General features: G+C 40.6%; 1 protein-coding gene across 1 annotated transcript in view; it reads left to right on the forward strand.

Annotated features, from left to right (window-relative positions):
• The first annotated feature begins 331 nt into the window (after positions 1–331).
• Positions 332–20,964, forward strand: part of LOC126199285 (venom carboxylesterase-6-like) — a 127,334-nt gene continuing 106,701 nt past the window's right edge. The window contains exon 1 of the mRNA XM_049936100.1: positions 332–459. Coding sequence (XP_049792057.1) covers positions 376–459 — 84 coding nt within the window. The 5' untranslated portion in view covers positions 332–375. The remainder of the gene's footprint in view (positions 460–20,964) is intronic.

The following is a 20,964-nucleotide window of genomic DNA, read 5'->3' on the forward strand; positions in this document are numbered from 1 at the left end:
ACCTGTGAAGGTCTGCACCGGGTACACTTACTCTCCAGTAGCATTACAAATGAATATAAAAATGGTCCCAATAGTAACTTCCGAGAGACACCTGCTAAATTACTTCAGTTTTGCTTTTTCGTTACATATGCAATATGTATCAACACTTGTTATTCTGTTTCCTTTCGTGGTCATACATCTTTGTAGATGATCGTCATATTAAAGAAATCAATCAACTTACGACAGGTGTAATAGACTGATAACTCGTAGTAATATTCGATAACATGAGACAGCAGATACGAAACGTGACGCTATGTTGAAGCGGGATACCTGCTCCGCTCGCTGCGAGCGGGGTCCGTACTGGAGACAGCGGGCAGTAGCGAGCCGCCAGCCGACATGCACACATCTCTGCCGCTGCTGTTCGCAGCCATCTTCCTGTGGATCGGCGCGGTATCGAGTCGCCGTTATCCAGCTGAGATCGTGAGTAGTCCACGTCATTAGACGCTTTCTTGCTGCTGCGTTTAATGCGACAGTGACGTTAACACAGCCGACATCGGTGTACCGCATTACGGGTGCGACAGTGAAGAGCAGTAAACTTTCCAGTACGTTTTTTAAAGTTAGAGCAGCTTTGCAGGAAACCTTCCGTGAAGTTTGGAAAAAAGGAAAGAGGTAATGGCAGAAGTAAAAATGACAAGAATCGTGAATCGTGCCTGAATAGCTCAATGGGTAAGAAGAAAAGTCGAGGTCCCTGCTTCGAGTAGCGGTCCGGCAAACAATTTTAATCTGCCAGAAAGTTTGAAAAGAACACACACACCGCTGTAGGGTGAAAAAATACGTTGTGAAGAACTGTGATCGTTTGATATAGCTTTCCGATGTGTTCAGTGGTATTATATTACAGTTAACGTTGCTACTGCCGTAAACGTAATTCCAAAAATTATTCCCATAATCGTCCACCAGAGTGCCATTGTACAGCAAGGAAGGTTCTATATTTTAACGCATAACTGTACTGTTAACGAAACAACTTACATCAAGAAAAGTGGTAAAATTCATTACTCGTTCGCCAGTAGTATTAGTGTTTCAGGTCTCTGCATTACTTCTCAGAGAACCTTCGCTTAGTACTTCATTTTTATCGTGTGTTTTCTATATCTTCTTACCGTAAGCTGATATTCAATTCTGCATAATATTTGTACTCAGAATTCTCATTAACCTATATTTTGTATTCTTGCGTTTATCCTCCATTACAGACTACTGCCCTTTCGTGGAAACTTTACAACGTAGAGCAGGTTCCCGCCCATTATTCTGGTATGTGTTCCTCCCGAGCTATTTCTTATATCCCGTCGTTCTCCTTTTTTCCTTTTCTGTTTAATGTTTGACATTGGTCTGTAACATCAGATTTTAAATGTCCACAGATCTTCATTCTATCCTTTTTCACAGTTCTTATTCTCTTACATAAAATTCTATGAGGCAGACGCACAATTTCAGAAATTTCTCTCCGTCCTACGTAAAAATATTACACCGGCGCTCTTCTTTTGCTGAAGTAAGCTCTAATCGATAACAATATCTTATGAGATCATTCTTGATTGTTATACAAGTCTGTATCTTCTTCTTCGCTACTTCACTTCTTGCGCTCGCGATGAAATCGCCTTAATTGGTGCAAGCCTGTATCTTTTAACGTAATTGTTCCTCTAGGTATTTTTTGTAAATAAACGTCATTCTAATCGCTGCAGCTAATTACCGAAATTAATGCTTTTCTCTGAAGGTCCTGACAGGGAATAAAGAGAACAGCTACTCTACTTGGGAAAAAAAATTGAAATAAATACTATAATTTTTTTCAATAAATGGCTCTGAGCACTATGGGACTTAACCTCTGAGGTCATCAGTACCCTATAACTTAGGACTACTTCATCCTAACCAACCTAAGGACATCACACACATCCATGCCTGAGGCAAGATTCAAACCTGCGACCGTAGCGGTTGCGCGGTTCCGCACTGTAGCGCCTAGAACTGATCGGCCACTCCGGCCGGCAATTTCTCTTTTTTTTTTTTTTTTTTTTTTTCAAAGCGGCTAAGAAAGCAGCATCCTCGAAAGACAATGAATTATTTCTGAATAAACAGGAGAGTAAAGCACTAACTTGCAGATTGCTTTTAATATACCATTAGGATATTATATTTTCAAAACCTTTTCTTCCTCTTTAGCATAAAGGAACCCTGGATGGAAAAGAAAAAAATTGTCTCTTTTTATTTTTCCCTGAACACAGAACTAAAATTATAGTCTTTACATTCAAGTGACGAAGAAACTACTGTACACAACGAAAAAGAACTCAGCAGTTTGGTACATAGTGGACCCCTAATCTCTCATTCCTCAGTGCAGTATGAAGATCATTGTTAAAGTCGCTGAAACATGGATATCAAAGCGTCTTGTCATAGGTTGTTTGCCATCTTGGATGTCAGGCCTCCTTCACTCTCTTTTCTGTCACTCTGAGTCATTTTTAGCTTAGATATGTTAAACCTAAATTCTGTGCTGTATAGTTTGTCCATTAAGTTGAGTACTTCTTCTGAAGATTCCATATTTCCGTTAAAATGGTGTCAGGAGTCAGGCTGATGGATGTTTTTTTAATATATTTTCCCTCTATCTGGGTTTGAGATGTTGATTATTCTCAGAAATCTCTCAGTCTCCAATCCACAGATTACGGACATCAGATAAATACTACGCGAAATTGCAGATTATGGACGATGTATTACGTAACACAGACGCAAGTACTACTCAAGACATCGAATAAAAGTTGCTCCACAGCATTAGTAGGGTTCAGGTAAAAACTTTTTCTGTTTCTCAATTTATTGTTTGGAATATGTTTAATGAAACGACGCACTCCTTTAAAGACATTCCTTAGCTTTTGACGAGTAAAGTACTGCATAATTGGTTAATATAGTTTTAGAAATCGTTTTAGAAATGTTGCATCTTGGAAGGAGGACAGTGAGTAGAATGTGTGGTCAAAATCTTCAGGCACGGAGCAACTTCACCATCGTTGGGTAACTACGTCTGCTGACTCCTAAGCGGGAGTTTGCCTGCTGCGGTTGGCATACGAAGACGTGCTGTGTTTACTTCGGTCGGACGAGACGAACATGTCGCGGGAGAGTACTGAGACTAAGTCGTTCGACGACAGCAACTGTAAATACGCGCCTACTGAGCACATAGCGATCATGGAAGAACTTCGGAAGAATACGTTCAGATTTAGCTTCCCGTATGGTTGCGCTAAACAGCGGATAACCGGGACAGACGAGCGGCGTATTGTGAAACTAGGTTTTCCTGCAGCAGATAAACTGATCAGCCGGAACTTTATGACCACCTACGTAACAATCGGTATGTTCACCTTGGGCACGGATAACAGCGCCGGCGTGGAAGCAGCGAGGCCTTGGTAGATCGCTGGAGGTAGTTGGAACCACGTGTGCACATAAAAGGCATATAATTCCTGTAAATTACGGGGAGGGGGGCGATGTGCTTTGACGCCACGCAAATCATATCCCAGGTGTGTTTCAGATCTGGCGAGTTGGGTGGGGGGAGGCACGTCAGTTTGGAACTCGCCACTTTTGTCCTCGAATCACTCCATCATACCATCACTCGTGGCCTTGTGACATGGAGCAATATTTTGACGTGGTCTGCAAGAAGTGTACGATACTATTTGGCCGTCATGGCACGATCTCTACTGGACCCCACGTGAATCTTCCCCAGAGCGTAATGGAGCCGCAGCTGCGTTGTCTCTGTACCACAGTACGGGTATCAAGGTTGCCCTGGAAGACGACAGATGCATGCCCTCGCATCAGCATGATGCAGGTGTCGGGATTCATAAGACCGTGCAACGCTCTGCCGCTGCGGCAACGTCGAGTGCCGATGCCCACGTGCCCATTTCAGTCACAGTTGCCGATGTCGTGTTGTAAACGGTAGTACCCACATGGGTCGATGGCCGCTTGAGCCCATTGTTAGGAGTGGTCAGTTCACTTGTACTCTGCCCAGCATTAAAGTATGATATTAGTTCCGCCACAGTTCGCCGCCTGTCCTCTTTTTACCCGTATACTCAGCCTACGACGCCCGGGGTAGGTCGCCCAATCCGACGACGTCTGGACGTGGTTTCACCTAGGTTTCGCCACGCATTAAGACACTCATCACAGAACTCGTTGAATACCCTACAAGTCATGTAGTTTCCGAACTGCTCGTACCTATCTCCGGGCTATCAGAATCTGTCCTCGGTCAAACATAAACAGACCGCACGCCTTCCCCAATCTACTTCCGGACAGCACGCTCACTGATACTACATACGCCGTGAGTGTGTATGATAGCAGTCGTTCCTCGACAGGTGCCGCAGCTCTCGCCTGGTCGGGTTTATATCGATAATAGCTCTGTGGTTGTAATGTTCTGGCTATCAGTGTATGCAGTGTGTTTCAAAAATAATTTTACGAACTTCTGGGACAAGTTCTTCACAGCATAACATGGCTCTGAGCACTATGGGACTAAACTTCTGAGGTCATCAGTCTCCTAGAACTTAGAACTACTTAAACCTAACTAACCTAAGGACATCACAAACATCCATGCCCGAGGCAGGATTCGAACCTGCGACCGTAGCGGCCGGCTAGCAGACCATGAAAAAGAAGTCACAGTAAATTAGTTCTCTAAAATGCTTAAAATGCCTAAGAGCTACGAGCACTTGTTCATCTGCGATACTGTGAAACACGTATCTTCTAGTGCAAGTTCTTTGCATTCCATATTTCGGGAAAAGGTAGTATGGACCAAAACAAGGAAAAAATGTCGAGTAAACGTGGGCTTTAGAAAGCATATCTTAGGATCCATGAGCACTTGTTGAATAGAAAACACGTGTTTCATAATAGCGATGATTAACGAGTGCTCATAGCTCGTAGGGTATGCATTACAGAGCACATGTTTACTCGAATGCTTTCCTTGTTTTGGTTTAAGGAGCCTGCCCCCAGAGTCGGTAAAAGTATTTTTGAAGAAACGTCCCCTTTGAACAATTATACAAGACTGTGCTTAAACTGACACACAATATTTTTAGCGCAACGCAATCTGACTTTCAAAAATCCCTACAAAAGAATGGCCCTGACTAACATTAACCTATACCTTTCACAAATCACTTACCTCACAAAAATCTTCGTTACTCGAACTACCGCAATACAGCGAGCGCCACTACTGCCAGCTAAATAAAAGATTCAAACTACGGAAGGCACTAACTACTGATAGGCATAGTTAGCAAATGAAAGATTTTAATAGAGAACAAACAATGTATTTACCTTAATAGTGTTCAAAAGTCATAATATATATAGCAGTTCATGACATCCAGTCTTACAAATGTACTGTCTCTGATGGACACAAGTCCAGATCATCCGCTCTCAAAACTCTGCCATTTCTCTCCCCACATCCACCACTGCTGGCGGCTCACCTCTGTGCAACGCTACGCGCTGTTAACAGCCAACCGCCCAACACTACAATGGCGAGTATTACAACAATGCCAAACAGCCACAGACTGCACACAGCACAGCCAGTGATTTTCATACAGAGCGCTACGTGGCGTTACCAATATAAAAACCTAAACAGCCTACTTACAGTTTCATAATAGCGATGATTAACGAGTGCTCATAGCTCGTAGGGCATGCATTACGGAGCACATGTTTACTCGAATGCTTCCCTTGTTTTGGTTTAAGGAGCCTGCCCCCAGAGTCGGTAAAAGTATTTTTGAAACATCCTGTATATGGAACTCAATTTTGCTCTAGAACGTAGTTCCTGTTAAAGTTAACTCAGAAGTAGTGTGTCAACTATTCGTTGGCAAGACTAAAGAAAAGGTTGGTTTTGTGACTCACTCAAGCGAAATTATCAAGGTACAGTATCACTACCGCTGGGTGCTTTTGAATTAAGCACCACAAAACGGTAACGGAACCAACATATGCTGCCGGGACTAACAGCTTAGTACAACTAGTGATTCGGGCTAGCAACACATTAGAACAGCCGGCCACTGTGGCCGAGCGGTTCAGGGCTGCTCGCCCTCTGTAATAAAAAACTGAGTAAGGGAATCAACGATCAACTTGAACGGATGTCTTGTGACGTCCGCCCAGACCAAACGCAACGAAAAAAAAGAGCTGTTCTAGGAGCTTCAGTCCGGAATCACACGGCTTCTGCGGTCGCAGGTTCGAAACCTGCCTCGGGCATGGATGTGTGTGATATCCTTAGGTTAGTTAGGTTTAAAGTAGTCCTAAGTGCAGGGGACTGATGACCACAGATGTTACGTCCCATAGTGCTTAGAGCAATTTTTTGAACATTTGAACAACAGATTACGGGCAAAACGCAAAAACATAAGCCATGGAAATTTAGGATAGCCCACGAGGCCCACAGTCGAACCGCTTAGCTCACAGGCGAACGAGTCACTGATACAACAAACTTCGTTCCATTTGCAGCCTCACACACAATCGGGAGATTTTCAGCAAAGAACGGAATATACTACCTTTCGTGACGTAGACATGGCTCTAACTGAATCACCAACAGAATATCAATTTCTAGTAACCACTGAAAGTCAAAAGGGTGCAATCACACCAATACATAAAACGAAGTCATTAGACAATGCTACGTCATTCTCTCACCTAGATACACGGTAGAGACAGTCTAGTTCTAAACGAGCCATGGCATCAAAACAAGAGGATACTTCCAAATAAGAAAACAACGAAAAGTTGGGAAATCAAGTAATAAACAAACTGGAGACCTTCAGCTGTTAGTTAAAAACGATACCAAGACGCATGCAGCTGAGAATATACATTCATTAATGGAACATAACTGCAAAATTAAAGCCGGCAGTGTGGCCGAGCGGTTCTAGGCGCTTCAGTCTGGAACCGCGCGACCGCTACGATCGCAGTTTCGAATCCAGCCTCGGGCATGGATGTGTGTGATGTCCTTAGTTTAGTTAGGTTTAAGTAGTTAAGAGTTCTAGGGAACCGATGACCCATAGTGCTAAGAGCCATTTGAACAATTTTTTTGCAAAATAAAATTCCACCTCCGGAACTGCAGTATGACCCAAAGGTTCCCCAATGTGAAGACGTATCTGCTTAGGCGATAATCATGAATAACAGCAAAATAAAATTTCATCTCCGGTATTGCAGTATGACCCAAAGATTCCCTTTCTGAAGAAGTGTCTGCTTAGGCGACAATCATGAATACACTAACGTATCATTTAACTATAAGGAGGGATCAAAAAGTTTCGGTTTGAGTGTACTGGTGCAGCATACATACAACCTAGCGTGATTCCCATGCGGGTATAAAAGCATCGAAATGCAGACAAGATGCCAGTATGGCCTTTGAACTGCAACTTTTTGATGCCCCTTAAACCAGGAATGGACAATAATTTTGGCTCAGGGGCCCTGCATTAGTTAACTTTGCATTTCAGAAAAGGTAAAAATAGTTACATGAAAATTCTGACTGTCTTGGGAGGCCGCACAAAAACCATTAGCAGGCCGATATTTGCCCACACCTGCCTTAAACTATAAATGTGACGAGAGTATTTTCTGCCATCGAGTTACTTGAATTATGACAGCAATTACGAGAAACAGTTGATGTGGCCTTTTTGCACGAATTATGCTCTCCTGAAGTTGCAAATTTCACCAGATTATCACAATGGTATCAGAAGCCGGTACAACAGTCTTGTTCAGGCTCTGCTCCTAGCTGGTAGAGGCACCACATGCCTCTTTGACATACAAATTGTAAACATTTATGAGCTACCAGGGTCTGGAGCTCGGAGCGACAGAATGCAATTATTTAAAGTGCATGTAACCTAACGCCTCACAAATTTCGGACCGTATACGATTGTGGTGGGTCATTTTAATTGCGTGCTCGAACAGTGGGACCAAATTCCTTATTTTAATTATTGCACCAATCTCTAATTGATGGATGAGTGGTGCTAATGAATCTATTACAGTCACCCTAAAGCTACGTAACAACTGCTGTTGTTAGAAGTCTTGATACTATATACTCTTACATGTAAGTCCTGTTGGATATAATAGACTGTGAAACACTACCACTTAGTTTCTCGGAGCATCCCGCCTGTCGCTTTCTCTAGCGTCAAGAGTGTCAACCTACTGACAAAATCAGAAACTCATGGCTGCTAAACACAATCTACCGTACAGAGGGATAATTATACCAATGGATAGTAGCCCTTTGGGACAAACGCGTTTTTTCCCGGCCGAGATGCAAAAGCGGAAATGAATGGTGTCTCAGATATTCCAAGCCGAAAATTGCTAATTTTTGAAAGCATTGTACTTGGACGAAGGCCCAAAGGCGACGACATACTCAGTTTGTTTCACAGCGCTCAGAGAACGATATGAAGATTCTGACCATCCACAAGAGAGCCTACCTTGCATCAAAACATTACAAGGCTAAGATAGTCCACCTTACTAGAGAAACAGCAAAAGGATATGTAGTCACTTCGAGGGATGGAATTAATTCAAAGCACAGGCACATGTCATGTAATTAAGGAATACAATCGAGATAAATAACAACTCATCGCCATTTTCGTGGATTTGCACAGAAAAGTTCGTAACACACAAAACGCAGTTAAAGACTACATAATCCAGCATTTTCAAGAACCCTACATCGCCGTAGTTGCCCCTGCCATACAATTTCCAACGTGACTTGCTCGATCACCAGACTATACGCAGAACGTGGAGGACGCGAACACCAGACTTTCTCAACCCTTCGACCTCGAAGATCGAACGCAGATCTTAAGCAAAGTTCTAGTTGATAAGGCGTATGGAACAGACAGTATCCTTACGAGCTTTTATAGGAGATTTGGGCACTTACTGAGGCCGCATCACCTGCAGGTCTTGACCCTAGAACATTAAAGGGGAGAGTGGGGGGGGGGGCATTTTGCATTGATACTAAACCATCGAAATCTTACTACTCCATATTAATTACAATTATGTCACCAGTGGTGTGCCACATACAAAATAAGGACAAAATGTCCTGTTTTACAACCTATACTAACAATACCAGACTGACGGGAACGGTGAATTGTACCAACTGCAATCATAAATTTTACGAGCGTTTAGTAATTTAGGGTTAAATGAAGTTTCAAATAGTATACGATTACCGGAGACTTTCATTGAAGGAATAACGGTACTTATAGCCACGGAATCCAAATCAGCAATGTTGCAGAATTGTCGAACTATTACGTGGCTTAACGCTAACTTCAAACTATACACTCGGGCACTTAAAGCACGAATGCGGACATTCACCAGCAAATATTGGGATACTATCAATCTAGCGCGTTATTTAGTCGATCTATGAGAGTTTCTTGCTTTATACAGAATCGTTGTATAAATGCGAAAAAGCCCTGGATCTTCTCAATTTTAGACTTTAAAAACGCCTACGGCCTCATCGAATATTCCTACCTAAGACAATACTTATTGACTTACTGCTTTGAGCCATACTTCGTTCAGTGTATTTTGCACACCAAAACCAGAGTTAGGGCCTATCAGTCACACACGTCACATGTAAATTTCCACCGAAGTTTGAGACAAGGATGTCAGCTATCGGCGACGTTACATGCGTGAGCCATTGAACTACTTCTGCGGCGCCTACGTTCTGACGCCAGGAGCTTCACGTAAATGACGACCTCAGCGTCGTCCTTGCTGGCAAAGTAGATCTGCGTCTTACGCAACAGCTCATACAGGGTCATGAAGAGAATAGAGGCGCCATCGTTAACTGGCAAAAATCGCCCCTGCTACAGGTGGTTCTCACATGTCACGCTCTGTACGCAGCTCGGTTTGTGCATCTCAGCCAAACCCAAGCATACGTCACATAAACAATGGATGAGGAAAATGCTAGCCTTTCGGATAATCTTACGGGTGCGCCGACCGAGGTATTTTTAAGGCAGCTGCTGCTTGGGCAATCTGGTCGTCTGACATTAACCTTTCCAGTGACAGCCACATCCATTTACAAATGCCCCTTGGGTCTGCGCAGTACTCTAATGTATTACAATGTAGTTTACTCGAGATTTTCAATTCCTATCATTTAATGGAAATTGTGTAACTAAATTTTTGTTCAACGCCTCTATGCCATTCGACTCGTATCCGTCGCTATTCATGCCTCAAACAGAATCCCCGCCACGTTATGGCAGTCGTATTTTATTATTAGCAAGTTACATTGTGAGAGGAACACCTCCACCGTTCTACAGCTTTTTTGTACTAGCAAGTATTTCGGCGTCCATCAGTACACCCACTTTACAGGAGTTAGCCATGGATAGACTGGAGCAGAATTTGGCGAAATGTTCATAAGAAATTCTTACATTCAGATGTCATATCCTCTTAGGTTGACGTAATCTACGAGAAGGTTCCAAATAGAATGATGTTGCACAACATCAGTCCAACACCAGGTCCGCACTAAAGAAAGTGTCAGTTGAAACGTCCCCTTTTGAAAAATTATACACGTGACTGGGCTTAAACTGACACACAATGTTTTCAGCGCCACGCTATCTGACTTTCAAAAATCCCTACAAAAAAATGGCCCTGACTAACATTAACCTATGCGTTTGACAAATCGCTTACCTCACAAAAATCTTCATTACTCGAACTACTGCAATACAGCGAGCGCCACTACTGCCAGCTAAATAAAAGATTCAAACTACTGAAGGCACTAACTACTGATAGGCATAGTTAGCAAATGAAAGATTTTGATAGAGAACAAACAATGTATTTACCTTAATAGTGTTGAAAAGTCATAATATACATAGTTCCTTACATCCAGTCTTACAAATTTCAAAGCTCCGCCATCTCCCCACATCCACCACTGCTGGCGGCTCACCTCCAACTGCGCCACGCTACGCGCTGTTAACATCCAGCTGCCCAACACTACAATGGCAGACAACAATGCAAACTAGCCACAGACTGCACACAGCACAGCCAGTGATTTTCATACAGAGCGCTACGTAACGTTGCCAATAAGAAAACATAAACAGCCTACTTACACAGTTACGGTATACTCTCGCTCATTAATCCAACTAAGTCTTTAATTATTTTTTATCAGACACAGCCCAACAGAATTTTCCCTAGCAAAGGCAATTCACAATCTACTCATTTATCACCCAAAATATACAAGCCCAACGCAATCTGACTGCTATACCTTGACAACGTGACTTCCATTAATTAATGCAGAAGAATAGCCCTGAATTGCAAGAAATCCTAACAATAATTCAAATCCAAAAAACATTAAATTAAAGATATATGAAACTACCTCCAGCCGTGTTAATTGCCTAAACTCATTTCCATCACGGACCCCGATAGTGGAAAGCCCTTTCTTTTTCGTAAGTCACACATAAAGTCTTCATAACACGAACTACAGGAATTACAGCAAGTAGCAACAAAAGCCGGCTAAATAAAAAGATTCTGACTAGTATAGACTTTAACTACTAGGAGGCATACGGTTAGCAAAAGAAAGATTTTGTTGAAGAGTAAACAATGTATTTCGAAAATTTTACCTTATTCATGTGACATCCAGTTCCAAAAATTATATAGTTGTCAATAGTTTCACTATGTAAACATTATCAACCATGCATCCATTATCGTACCTTTCCTTGCATCTTTTCGTATAAGAAATTTCATCTACTCTACATTGCGTGTCCTACCAACACAGAGTCTCTACTAAGAAAAACATGTCCATACACTTCTGTATGTACTCGCTAATTGCTAGTCCATCCAACCACATAATCTCTTGTCGAGGGCTCAGAGTGGTGTCAGCGTGTTTCGGTGGTGTCTACAGCGCTGCCAACATATAAACAGGCCATTTACATAGCCCCCCTTCGCCCCTCTAAAAATCAAAGTGTTTTGCGCTGTCGCCAAGAATAAGTTGTTAAAATTTTTTATATTAACAATATAAAATAGAGCAGACGCACACAAAGGTTAAATAATATGCTGTTGGTCAATAAAGAAAAAATTCTCCTCACAGTCCCTAAAGACAGTCCTAATAATTCATCAGAAGAGGAGTCTACGCCAGTTTTACGCACAAAAGCTGAGCAGTATATGAAAATGCACAAGTAACTAGTGGACAACCATGCAGTCTTGAGGAAGTAGTATTGTCCTCCCCACAGAAAGGTAGTGCTGACTCTTGACGTGAAGATTTCAGTTGGTATTGTAAGATTTGTAACACAGGTCTGCAAAAAAATATTTTTTGAATGATGTTTGAAATTTGATAACTGACTTTTATGTACTTTGTAGCGCTGATTTAAAAACTGCAATCCATTTTTTTTGTATCACGTCAGGTTTTATCACAGAAAAGGAGTATTTTTGGGTATAATAACAAAATTTAAGCAATTTATCACATTTTTTCCAACGTTATAAAATTTTATTTTATTTATAAATCATGTTCTATACTACATTTCTAGTACTCTTCCATTTCTCTTTAAGCTCATAAGTCCTTATAATAACGCTTTCGCTTTCAGTCGAAGCTTCTTATATTGCTTTTCCTGCTGTGAACTCGTTGAGGATATTCTCTTTTTACCACCCGGCAGAAGTACGCTGTCATGTTGACGTTCCATCTTCCTTGATATCTTCTTTCCATTTCTTTGATGTCTTGGTGGAATCTTTCGCCCTGCTCTTCACTTACATCACCAAGGTTTGCAGGGAAGTAGTCAAGATGTGAGTGGAGAAAATGAACTTTAATGCTCATGTTACAGACCACCTTCTTAAAGTTGTCGAGTATGTCTGCGACGAATGTCTTGTAGTTTGGATCTCTTTTGTTTCCTACGAAACCGGTAACAACTAATTTAAAAGATATCCATGCTGCGTTTTCTTCTGTTTCCATTTTGTCCACATAGTTGGGACCTGTCATTAGTTTTCTAACGTCTGGTCCGATAAAGATTGTTCCATTTAGCTTTGCCTCTGGTAAGCCAAGAAACTCTCCACAAAGATATCTTAAACATTCCCCTTCTTTTGGCAATGCCTTAACAAATTGTTTTATCAGCCCCAACTTAATATGAAGTGGTGGAAGTAACACCTTTTTCGGATCCACAAGGCTTTTCCTCTCAACATTTTTAACCCCTACCTGTAAGGTTTCCCTCAAGGACCAAGCTTTTTTTATGTAGTGTTGCTTTCTGTCTCTACTGTCCCATTCACAGAGAAAGCAAGGGAACTTTGTATAGCTACTTTGTTTACCAAGCAGCATTGAAATCACTTTTAAATTACCACATAGTGTCCATTTGTGGTCTGAAAAGCAGAGTTTGCTTAAAAGCAGTTCAGGGTTTTCGTAACATTCTTTTAAGTGAAGCGAGTGCCAAACTGGTATAGAAGCATACTTATTGCCATTGTGTAGAATTACTGCTTTAAGGGTTCCTTTTGAAGGATCAGTTAAGAGTCTACACTCATCAGGAGCATATTCTGTTTAGAAACGTGCCATAAGTCCAGGAACATCACTGCAAAACACCAGGTCACCTTCTTGAGGAAGAAAGATACAAACTCGTTTTCCCTCGATCGATACCAAGAAAAGGATTTATCCAGAGCCAACTTATGTTTATCTTTCCATCTAGATCCTAAAACGTCTGCCGATTCTTTAGAAAGGCCTAGGTCTCTAACTAAATCGTTCAGTTCAGATTGTGAGAATGGAATGCGATCGGTTGTGCCAGGATCATAGCAACCTCTGTCTTCTTCACTGTCACCTTGCTGAACTAATGGCTCGTGATCATCTATACCATCCAAAGAATCTGGAGGAGAGGGTATTGGTATTTCAGGTCCATGAGGAACAGGGCGAATGGCTGATTGAATGTTAAGGGTAAGAAATATCCTTTTAGTTTTTCAAACTGAAACCTCGTACGTTACAAGAACAAAAATAGCAGTCATTACTATGATTTTTGGGGTCCCTCCAAACAATTGGTATTCCAAAATGTGAGGATCGCTTTTTACGTTGAAACCATTGCCTCAGTTCTTCAACACACACTGAACAAACTTTGCGTGGAGCCCAAGGCTTATCTTGATCTTCTAACTTTATACCAAAATAGGCGAAAAATATTTTTTCAACAAAATCGGAAATGTTTCTTTGTTGCTTTTTAACGGTATAGTTACCAAAAATGTAGCAGAAGCAATCTGGCGAGTTTATACATCCTCTGGTAGCCATTGTCCATTGCCCATAAAACAACTTCACAACACAAGAAAAGAGTCTCTAGTTTAAAGCAATAGTAACAACAACACGTGAACAGTACAGAGTGAAGAGGTACTGTGAACTGAAGGATAATGGCAGAAGCTCACTGCTTGGTGATGGCGGGGGAAGAGGCAGCGCGACAGACAGGCACTGACATGAAAATACTGCTGGTTTCTCCTAAATACTCTTTATTTTACGTATATTTAGTATAAAAACGGCTAAATAACAGTAGATGGAGATTCTAAAAACCAAAATTCAAACTCAATAGAGTGCTGAAATATCGAAAAAAGCTAAAACTAGACAAGCACTTTGTGAAATAACTGTACGTGATGGAATTTTTCACTATTTTTCCTGAAATCAGCGTTGAAAACATTATAAAAATAAGTTAATAAATCTGAAACAATTTTTATGTCGCATTCCTGTGTAATGGACCACAACAGAGCAGACCCACAGCAGTATCAATCGAAATATTGAAGAATATTGGTAGCATTGGTGGTTCACCACAGAGCAGACCCACTGCCGTCTTAGTAGAGATTGTGATAGTAGTGGGTACCCAAAAGTTCACATCCACTGTAGCCCTTGTAGAGATGGCCAGCAGCCATCCGTTGCGACAGTGCAGGTGCACATTCACAATTGAAGAGTCTTGAGGATAATATAGCAAGTCCCTGAGCCACCATTGTGTAGTCAGTATTGATGTGTATTACAAGTCCCTGAGCCACCACTCGTGCACTCACTAACAATTTTTTTGTAATATCCTTACAACTACCAATGATTTTAATCAGTACCTTGCTATCTTATCAACACACGTGCAATCAGTAACACAGCCATATAATCTCTGAGATTTGATACATATAGTATGACCAACAGACAAATGTGTGAAGTAAAAGAATTCCTACTATTTACCTAACATGAAGTACTGATGTCTATACAATTACAATTTTAAAGCATAAGAATACAATTACAAACGTAAAGAAAACATCATTATTTGTATTATCATGTTTTTACTATAACATTTGTAGTAATACAGGCTTTACAAAAAGAATAAAAATAAGCATATATATTACTATTAGAGGAATTATAACATAATTAAATAAATGAAGAATGGGACAACATAACAGAATAAATAACGTCTGAATATCTTCTTAAAGTAAAGAACATGGTACAAAAACAGAGGTTAGGTGTGAGGATGACAGTATTCTATCCTCATCATAGTGAATGTACCTTAGTTTTAGAAGGGATAAAAGTTCTACCACATTTATCTTATCAGGTAAACAGAAAGGGATAGGAAGAACATAGAGACACAAGGGTACACATAAACATATTGGAATAACACAAAGGAGAGGACAGGATCTATTTTCAAGTGTAAATGTGTCAAAGCGTATGTGTAAGTGTAATATTTGATGCTGCAGTATTTGTGGTGTGCATTTTACACCTCTGTTTCATTTTCCTCGTTTCAAAAATATCTTTCATGCTGATATTTCCTTTATTTTCAACCAAAACTTCATTTAATTCTGGCAGACCTCTCTTACTTCAACATCTGTTTCCACAAAAAAAATCCTATCTAAGCATTCTATCTGTATTTATACTTTCAATCAGTGCTTATACATCCTTATTTTTCTTACCCCATCATTCATTTCCAAGAAAATCCTATCTAAACCTGTTGTCATTGTACCCTACTTATATCTGATCATTTCCACTTTCAAAATAATTGTTCCTCATTATACAAACTCTTTGGCCAGACCTTTTCCTTTTATCTTCGCAATGCATTTCTGCCCAACCCATCAAAACTCATTTTCTTATATAGCATGCCCTCTCTTAAGCTAACTTAAATCTACTGAGTGCAGATACATAAACTAGAGAATGAGGCAATGCAGCAGCACAAAAAAATTAACACAAACAACAGCAACAAAAATTCAGATTGGCAAAGCAAGCAGTAGTATCTCTAAATTAGCAAAGCAAATGGAACATTACAGATAATACAAGGCAATATGCAACAAACAAGAATAATATATCAGTGGTAAAACTGGTTTAGCACAGTAATACAAAGTAAAATTCAGTAGGACATCGCCTGAAAAATAGCAGCAGCAGATGCAATAACTTATAACTAAACATGACAAAGTACAAACAGAACAAATCTTACAGTAAAGACAGCAATGCAGATAAGGGAAATATACGTGTAAGCCTACAATAGCATGTGTGCATCCGTGATGATCAAAACTATGAAAAGTGCCAGCACAAGGAACGAGATCTATATTATTTCCCATGTGAAATACAATGATTCTATGTCACATCTTAACACTGAGGTCGTGCCCCACAACAACTTATTGTAGCAAAAAATAAAAAAAAAATAAAAAGTTATGTTTGTATTTCCTGTTACTAGCCCCTTCTCCATCTTATTGTTATTTCTTTTCCAAGTGATCTTTTGTAAGAATGTGGATCACAAAATTATTATTTAATGGAACTGCTGACAGAAAGTGTTCACATTAGCAGATGTATTAAATTTTATTTTATAAATCCAATGCTGCACGCAGCTAGAAACCAGATATCAAATAAAATAAGCAATTCTGTGCAAAGCGAAGCATGAAAACATCATTCAATAGCCACGTGGCATTTCATAATTCACTACAAATTCTCTCAACATTCGTAGAGAGACGTCATGATCAGGTGTGTAAACGTAAGAATATTTTTCATCAATTCATAAGCAGTTCAGTAAGGAGCACAAGGTTCAAACTCCAAAGTGTAATCATATGTTTATATGCAGTAGTGTACACCGTATTTGTGGTGTTTTCTGCAAAGAAATATCAATAGCGAGGTCAATGGCCTTTTTTTCTACAGTTATACGAGCACTTGCGGGAGTGCGGCGAGCTTCAAAGCGCCTGAAGCGGCAACAATAAAGTTGGAAGGCAACACAACAACGGGTATATTTCAAGGCAGCTAGTGCACAGGCCTGCACAGCAGAGCATTACGTCAAGGTTACATACACTCTTTACCAAAATATTTACGACAGCAGTGACAGTTTCATACAAATAAAAAAATCACATGTTGAAAAATTACACGAGAAGTGTGTATAAACGAAATCTCATCAATGACAGTGTCCAAAAATTTCGCATGTATACTACTTTTCATATTGATCATAACCATATCTCGACGTCATAATACACACTGTCGTCGAAATAATAGCATCGCAACATATCAATCAAATCTCAAAATTGTCGTAGCTTACTTCAGTAATCTCGAAATGTCTAAAAAAAATGCTCTCTGCTCGTTTCAGTAGTATCATCTACCGCAGTATCACAATGGTTCCGAAAATATACAGTGGGACACCATAGTCTACATACACACTAAAAATAACACTTGAAGTCAAAATCAATCAAGAAAATGTTATGCATTCACTTTCTGTGACATAAACAGACGTGTTAGTAACTGAAAAACAACATATACACTATATATTAATACTAATTCCATATACTGACATCTTGAGCATAAAAATGAAACAATGCACTGTGATGTTCTTCACTTTCAGGCTCAATCTAATTTTTTGTATTGCCACTTCTGCTTCGATCACAGCTTCCGAATGTCGATGCATAGATTCAACCAATTTTTTTGTGTACGCAGGTGTTCAGTTATTTCACTCTTTCACTAAGGCTGCTTTTAAATCATCTTTGCTTTTGATATTGTAATCAATTATGTCTTTATGTCGAAGTTTATGTGTACACTGAAAAGGTACAAGCTCTCTGATTCTGTTCTGTGGTTCCTCATTCTTCAGTACAAGAATAGATGGTAGAGCATTTCATTCAGTACATTTTGAAATAAGTGTAAGTATCTGTTCGAATACTGATGCTTCCTGTGACAAAGTCTGCAAAGCTTATTAATTTCTTTCATAATGCGTTCAGATGGGTTACAATGTGGAGAGTACAGTGCTATATTAAAAAAAAAAAGGTTTTATTTTACGATTCCGAAGCATGCGTGACCAACTAGCAGATATGAATTGTAGTTCGTTACTGAAATGACCTTGCCAACGTTTTCGACTTAATTTAAGAAACTTTTAACAAAGGCATTGGATATAGAACGTCCAGTGACTTTACGTAACGGTGTGAAAGAAACAAATTTCGAAGTAAGTTTAACAGTGACGAAAAGGTACGAAAATCCAATCACTGTTTTAACAAGGGGTCCCAGGAGATCAACTGCAGCTAATTCTTTTAACCAAGTAGGAATAATAGGAAACAATGAAGCACGATGTGAGATGGTAGCTTTCAACAAAGTTTGAAAATAGACAGAACTCTCCTCATTTTCTTTTTCATGTTGTTTAAATAACAAATCGTCCGAAGTATATGATAACATTTTCGTGGACCGAAATATGCATAACTGAAATGATTGTACCAAATGAGCTTATCAACAAAATCGTCAGGAATACAAAGTGCCCATAGTTTGTCATCAACAGTACAAGGTTTGAAGAGTATGTTATTTCTAACCAGATAATAATAACGAGTCTGCGTGTGTGCCTTTCATGCCATTTACTTTTAATATCTTTCCAAATCGGATCGCCAGTTATTGAAATTTTATTGAAGAGACGCAGGAGGACTTCCTTCGACCGTCGGTCTAACTGTTACAACATGCTGTAGGTTGTCAGGTCGTTTCCAGAGATTGTATCACAAGCATCTGACAATGCAGAATCCAGCTCCCACAGAGAGAAAAGCTGGTTGTATTCTTCCATGTTGGTGGAATGGAAATCAAGATCAGCCTTCTCCTAGGCCTCCCGATATCGGTGGGATCCTGGATGGAATCCGCCGTAATGGATTTATATGATTCAGCCATTGTCTGAGCTATATCCCTCATCGATGTTACAAGAGACGCCTGTATTCGTACAGCTGCTATTAGCGGTCGAGAGCTGTGCCTTGAGATCATCCTGATGGCTTCCCATGCTTTACTTGCGGCTGTGGACTTATTGATAGAGTTCTGGAACCATTGCCAAGACCTCTGCTTACTCTCCCCAATTATTGTCCTCGTCTTTGCACGCGCCATTCGAAAGTTTGCAAGATTCTCATCTGCTGGGCATCGATTGAATCTGCGCACAGCTGCGCTCCTGTGTCTCATTGCAAAACGACAGTCATCGTTCCACCAAGGGACAGGTCGCCTCGTAGGCACTTCCACAGTCTTTGGGATGGATTGTGAATCACAGCTGCAATGTGATCCACCCAGTCCTGGACGCTGTCACATTGCTCGAAAACAGATAACTGCCTGTAAAGCATCCATTTAGCCTTCTTGAATAATCATCTCGATGGCTTTTAAGACGTCGTGACAAAAAGTTAATCATCTGCTCTGATTCTCGAAGTGCTCTTCTCGCTGCTGGACGGCTGTACCCAGCAGATCGGATGGTGCAACAGGTACAGGACGCTCTCTTTCTCTTGCACAGGCAAAATAAGCAAATAAATTTTTGCTGGGTTCCAGGGCACATAGGCATCACGGGAAACGAACTCGCTGATGCTGCTGATAAGGAGGCTTGCTCCCTTCCTCCTCCTGCGGGCTATCACTTCATTTGTGACCAGGAAGGCCTTATGCTGGTGGGAGTCTCATTGGCTGGCAGTGAGGAATGATAAACTGCGTTTCATCAAGACTTCTGTGCGACCATGAATCACCTCCTTCCGCTCGCGACGGTGTGAAGAAGTACTCGGCTTAGAGTGGGACATTGTCCATTGACACATGGCTTCCTCTTTCGTCGGGAGAAGCCCCCAGTATGTCAGAGATGTGGGACACAGCTGTCAGTACATCATTTAACTGTGTTTTATATGACGACCTGAGGGTTGAAATGGGTCTCCCAGAGGATCTCCCTTCTATTTTAACTGATAACGAGGCGAGTGTTGTTCGTGTCTTAAAATTTTGTGTGGTGTCCGGAATTCTTCCCAAAATACTGGGTGTGAGATCTTAATGTGTCACAGAGTGGCTGGGTCACGTATTATTTCTAAGTCGTCATCCAGCCACGGTTATTTGTCCCTTTTGTAATAGCATCCTTAGACGTATTTTATCCGTGATTTTATTTAGTTATCCCACTGTGTCTCTCTGGGATTTTATTATGAGCTTTTATTAACCTCACCTTCTTGGGGTTGCTTTATGTTTCCTACGGAGGGACCAAACGTAGTTTTCCTGTTTATCGACATTCTTCCATAGATTGTGAAAATCTTCTTTGGTATGACATTAATGCAAGGGCGCTGACGACGTAGCTGTTTAGCGCCCTCCACCATAAATCATCATAATCATCATCAAATCGGATCCTTGTCTTGCTCATGAGCACTGTCCATTAAAGATGCAGTGTCGAAGTTTTCAAGAGAAACTTTTTGAATGTAAAGAATACTGAAATTTTTCTCAAGGTTGGCATCTGTGTTGCTTTTCTCAAGACCGACCGATACACGTGAGTGTGCGTTTGCAACAATGTTTTCCATGCCAGGAATGTAAACTATTGTGAAGCGGAATTCTTGCAGAAATAATGCCCAACGTTTCAAACTGTCATGATTTAATTTTGAAGACATAAAAATTTCCGTGCTTGATGATCACTATAAACTTTTACATGTTTGCCAGAAAGAAAGAAACGAAATTTGTCAAATGCCCAAACGATAGCTGAAGCTTCCAATTCAGTGACGGAATAATTTTTCTCAGATTTTGTTAGCACGCGGTTAGCAAAAGCGATGGTTTTCTGAACAGTAATGACATTTTCTCTGACGTCTTGAAATAAAGGCACCAAGACTAACTTTAGAAGAATCCGTGTTAATACAGAAATCCTAGGACAGATCTGGGTGTAACTAGCGGGGTGGCGCAGTGGT

The sequence above is a fragment of the Schistocerca nitens genome, chromosome 8 (genome assembly GCF_023898315.1).
Source record: "Schistocerca nitens isolate TAMUIC-IGC-003100 chromosome 8, iqSchNite1.1, whole genome shotgun sequence".
NCBI lineage: Eukaryota > Metazoa > Arthropoda > Insecta > Orthoptera > Acrididae > Schistocerca > Schistocerca nitens.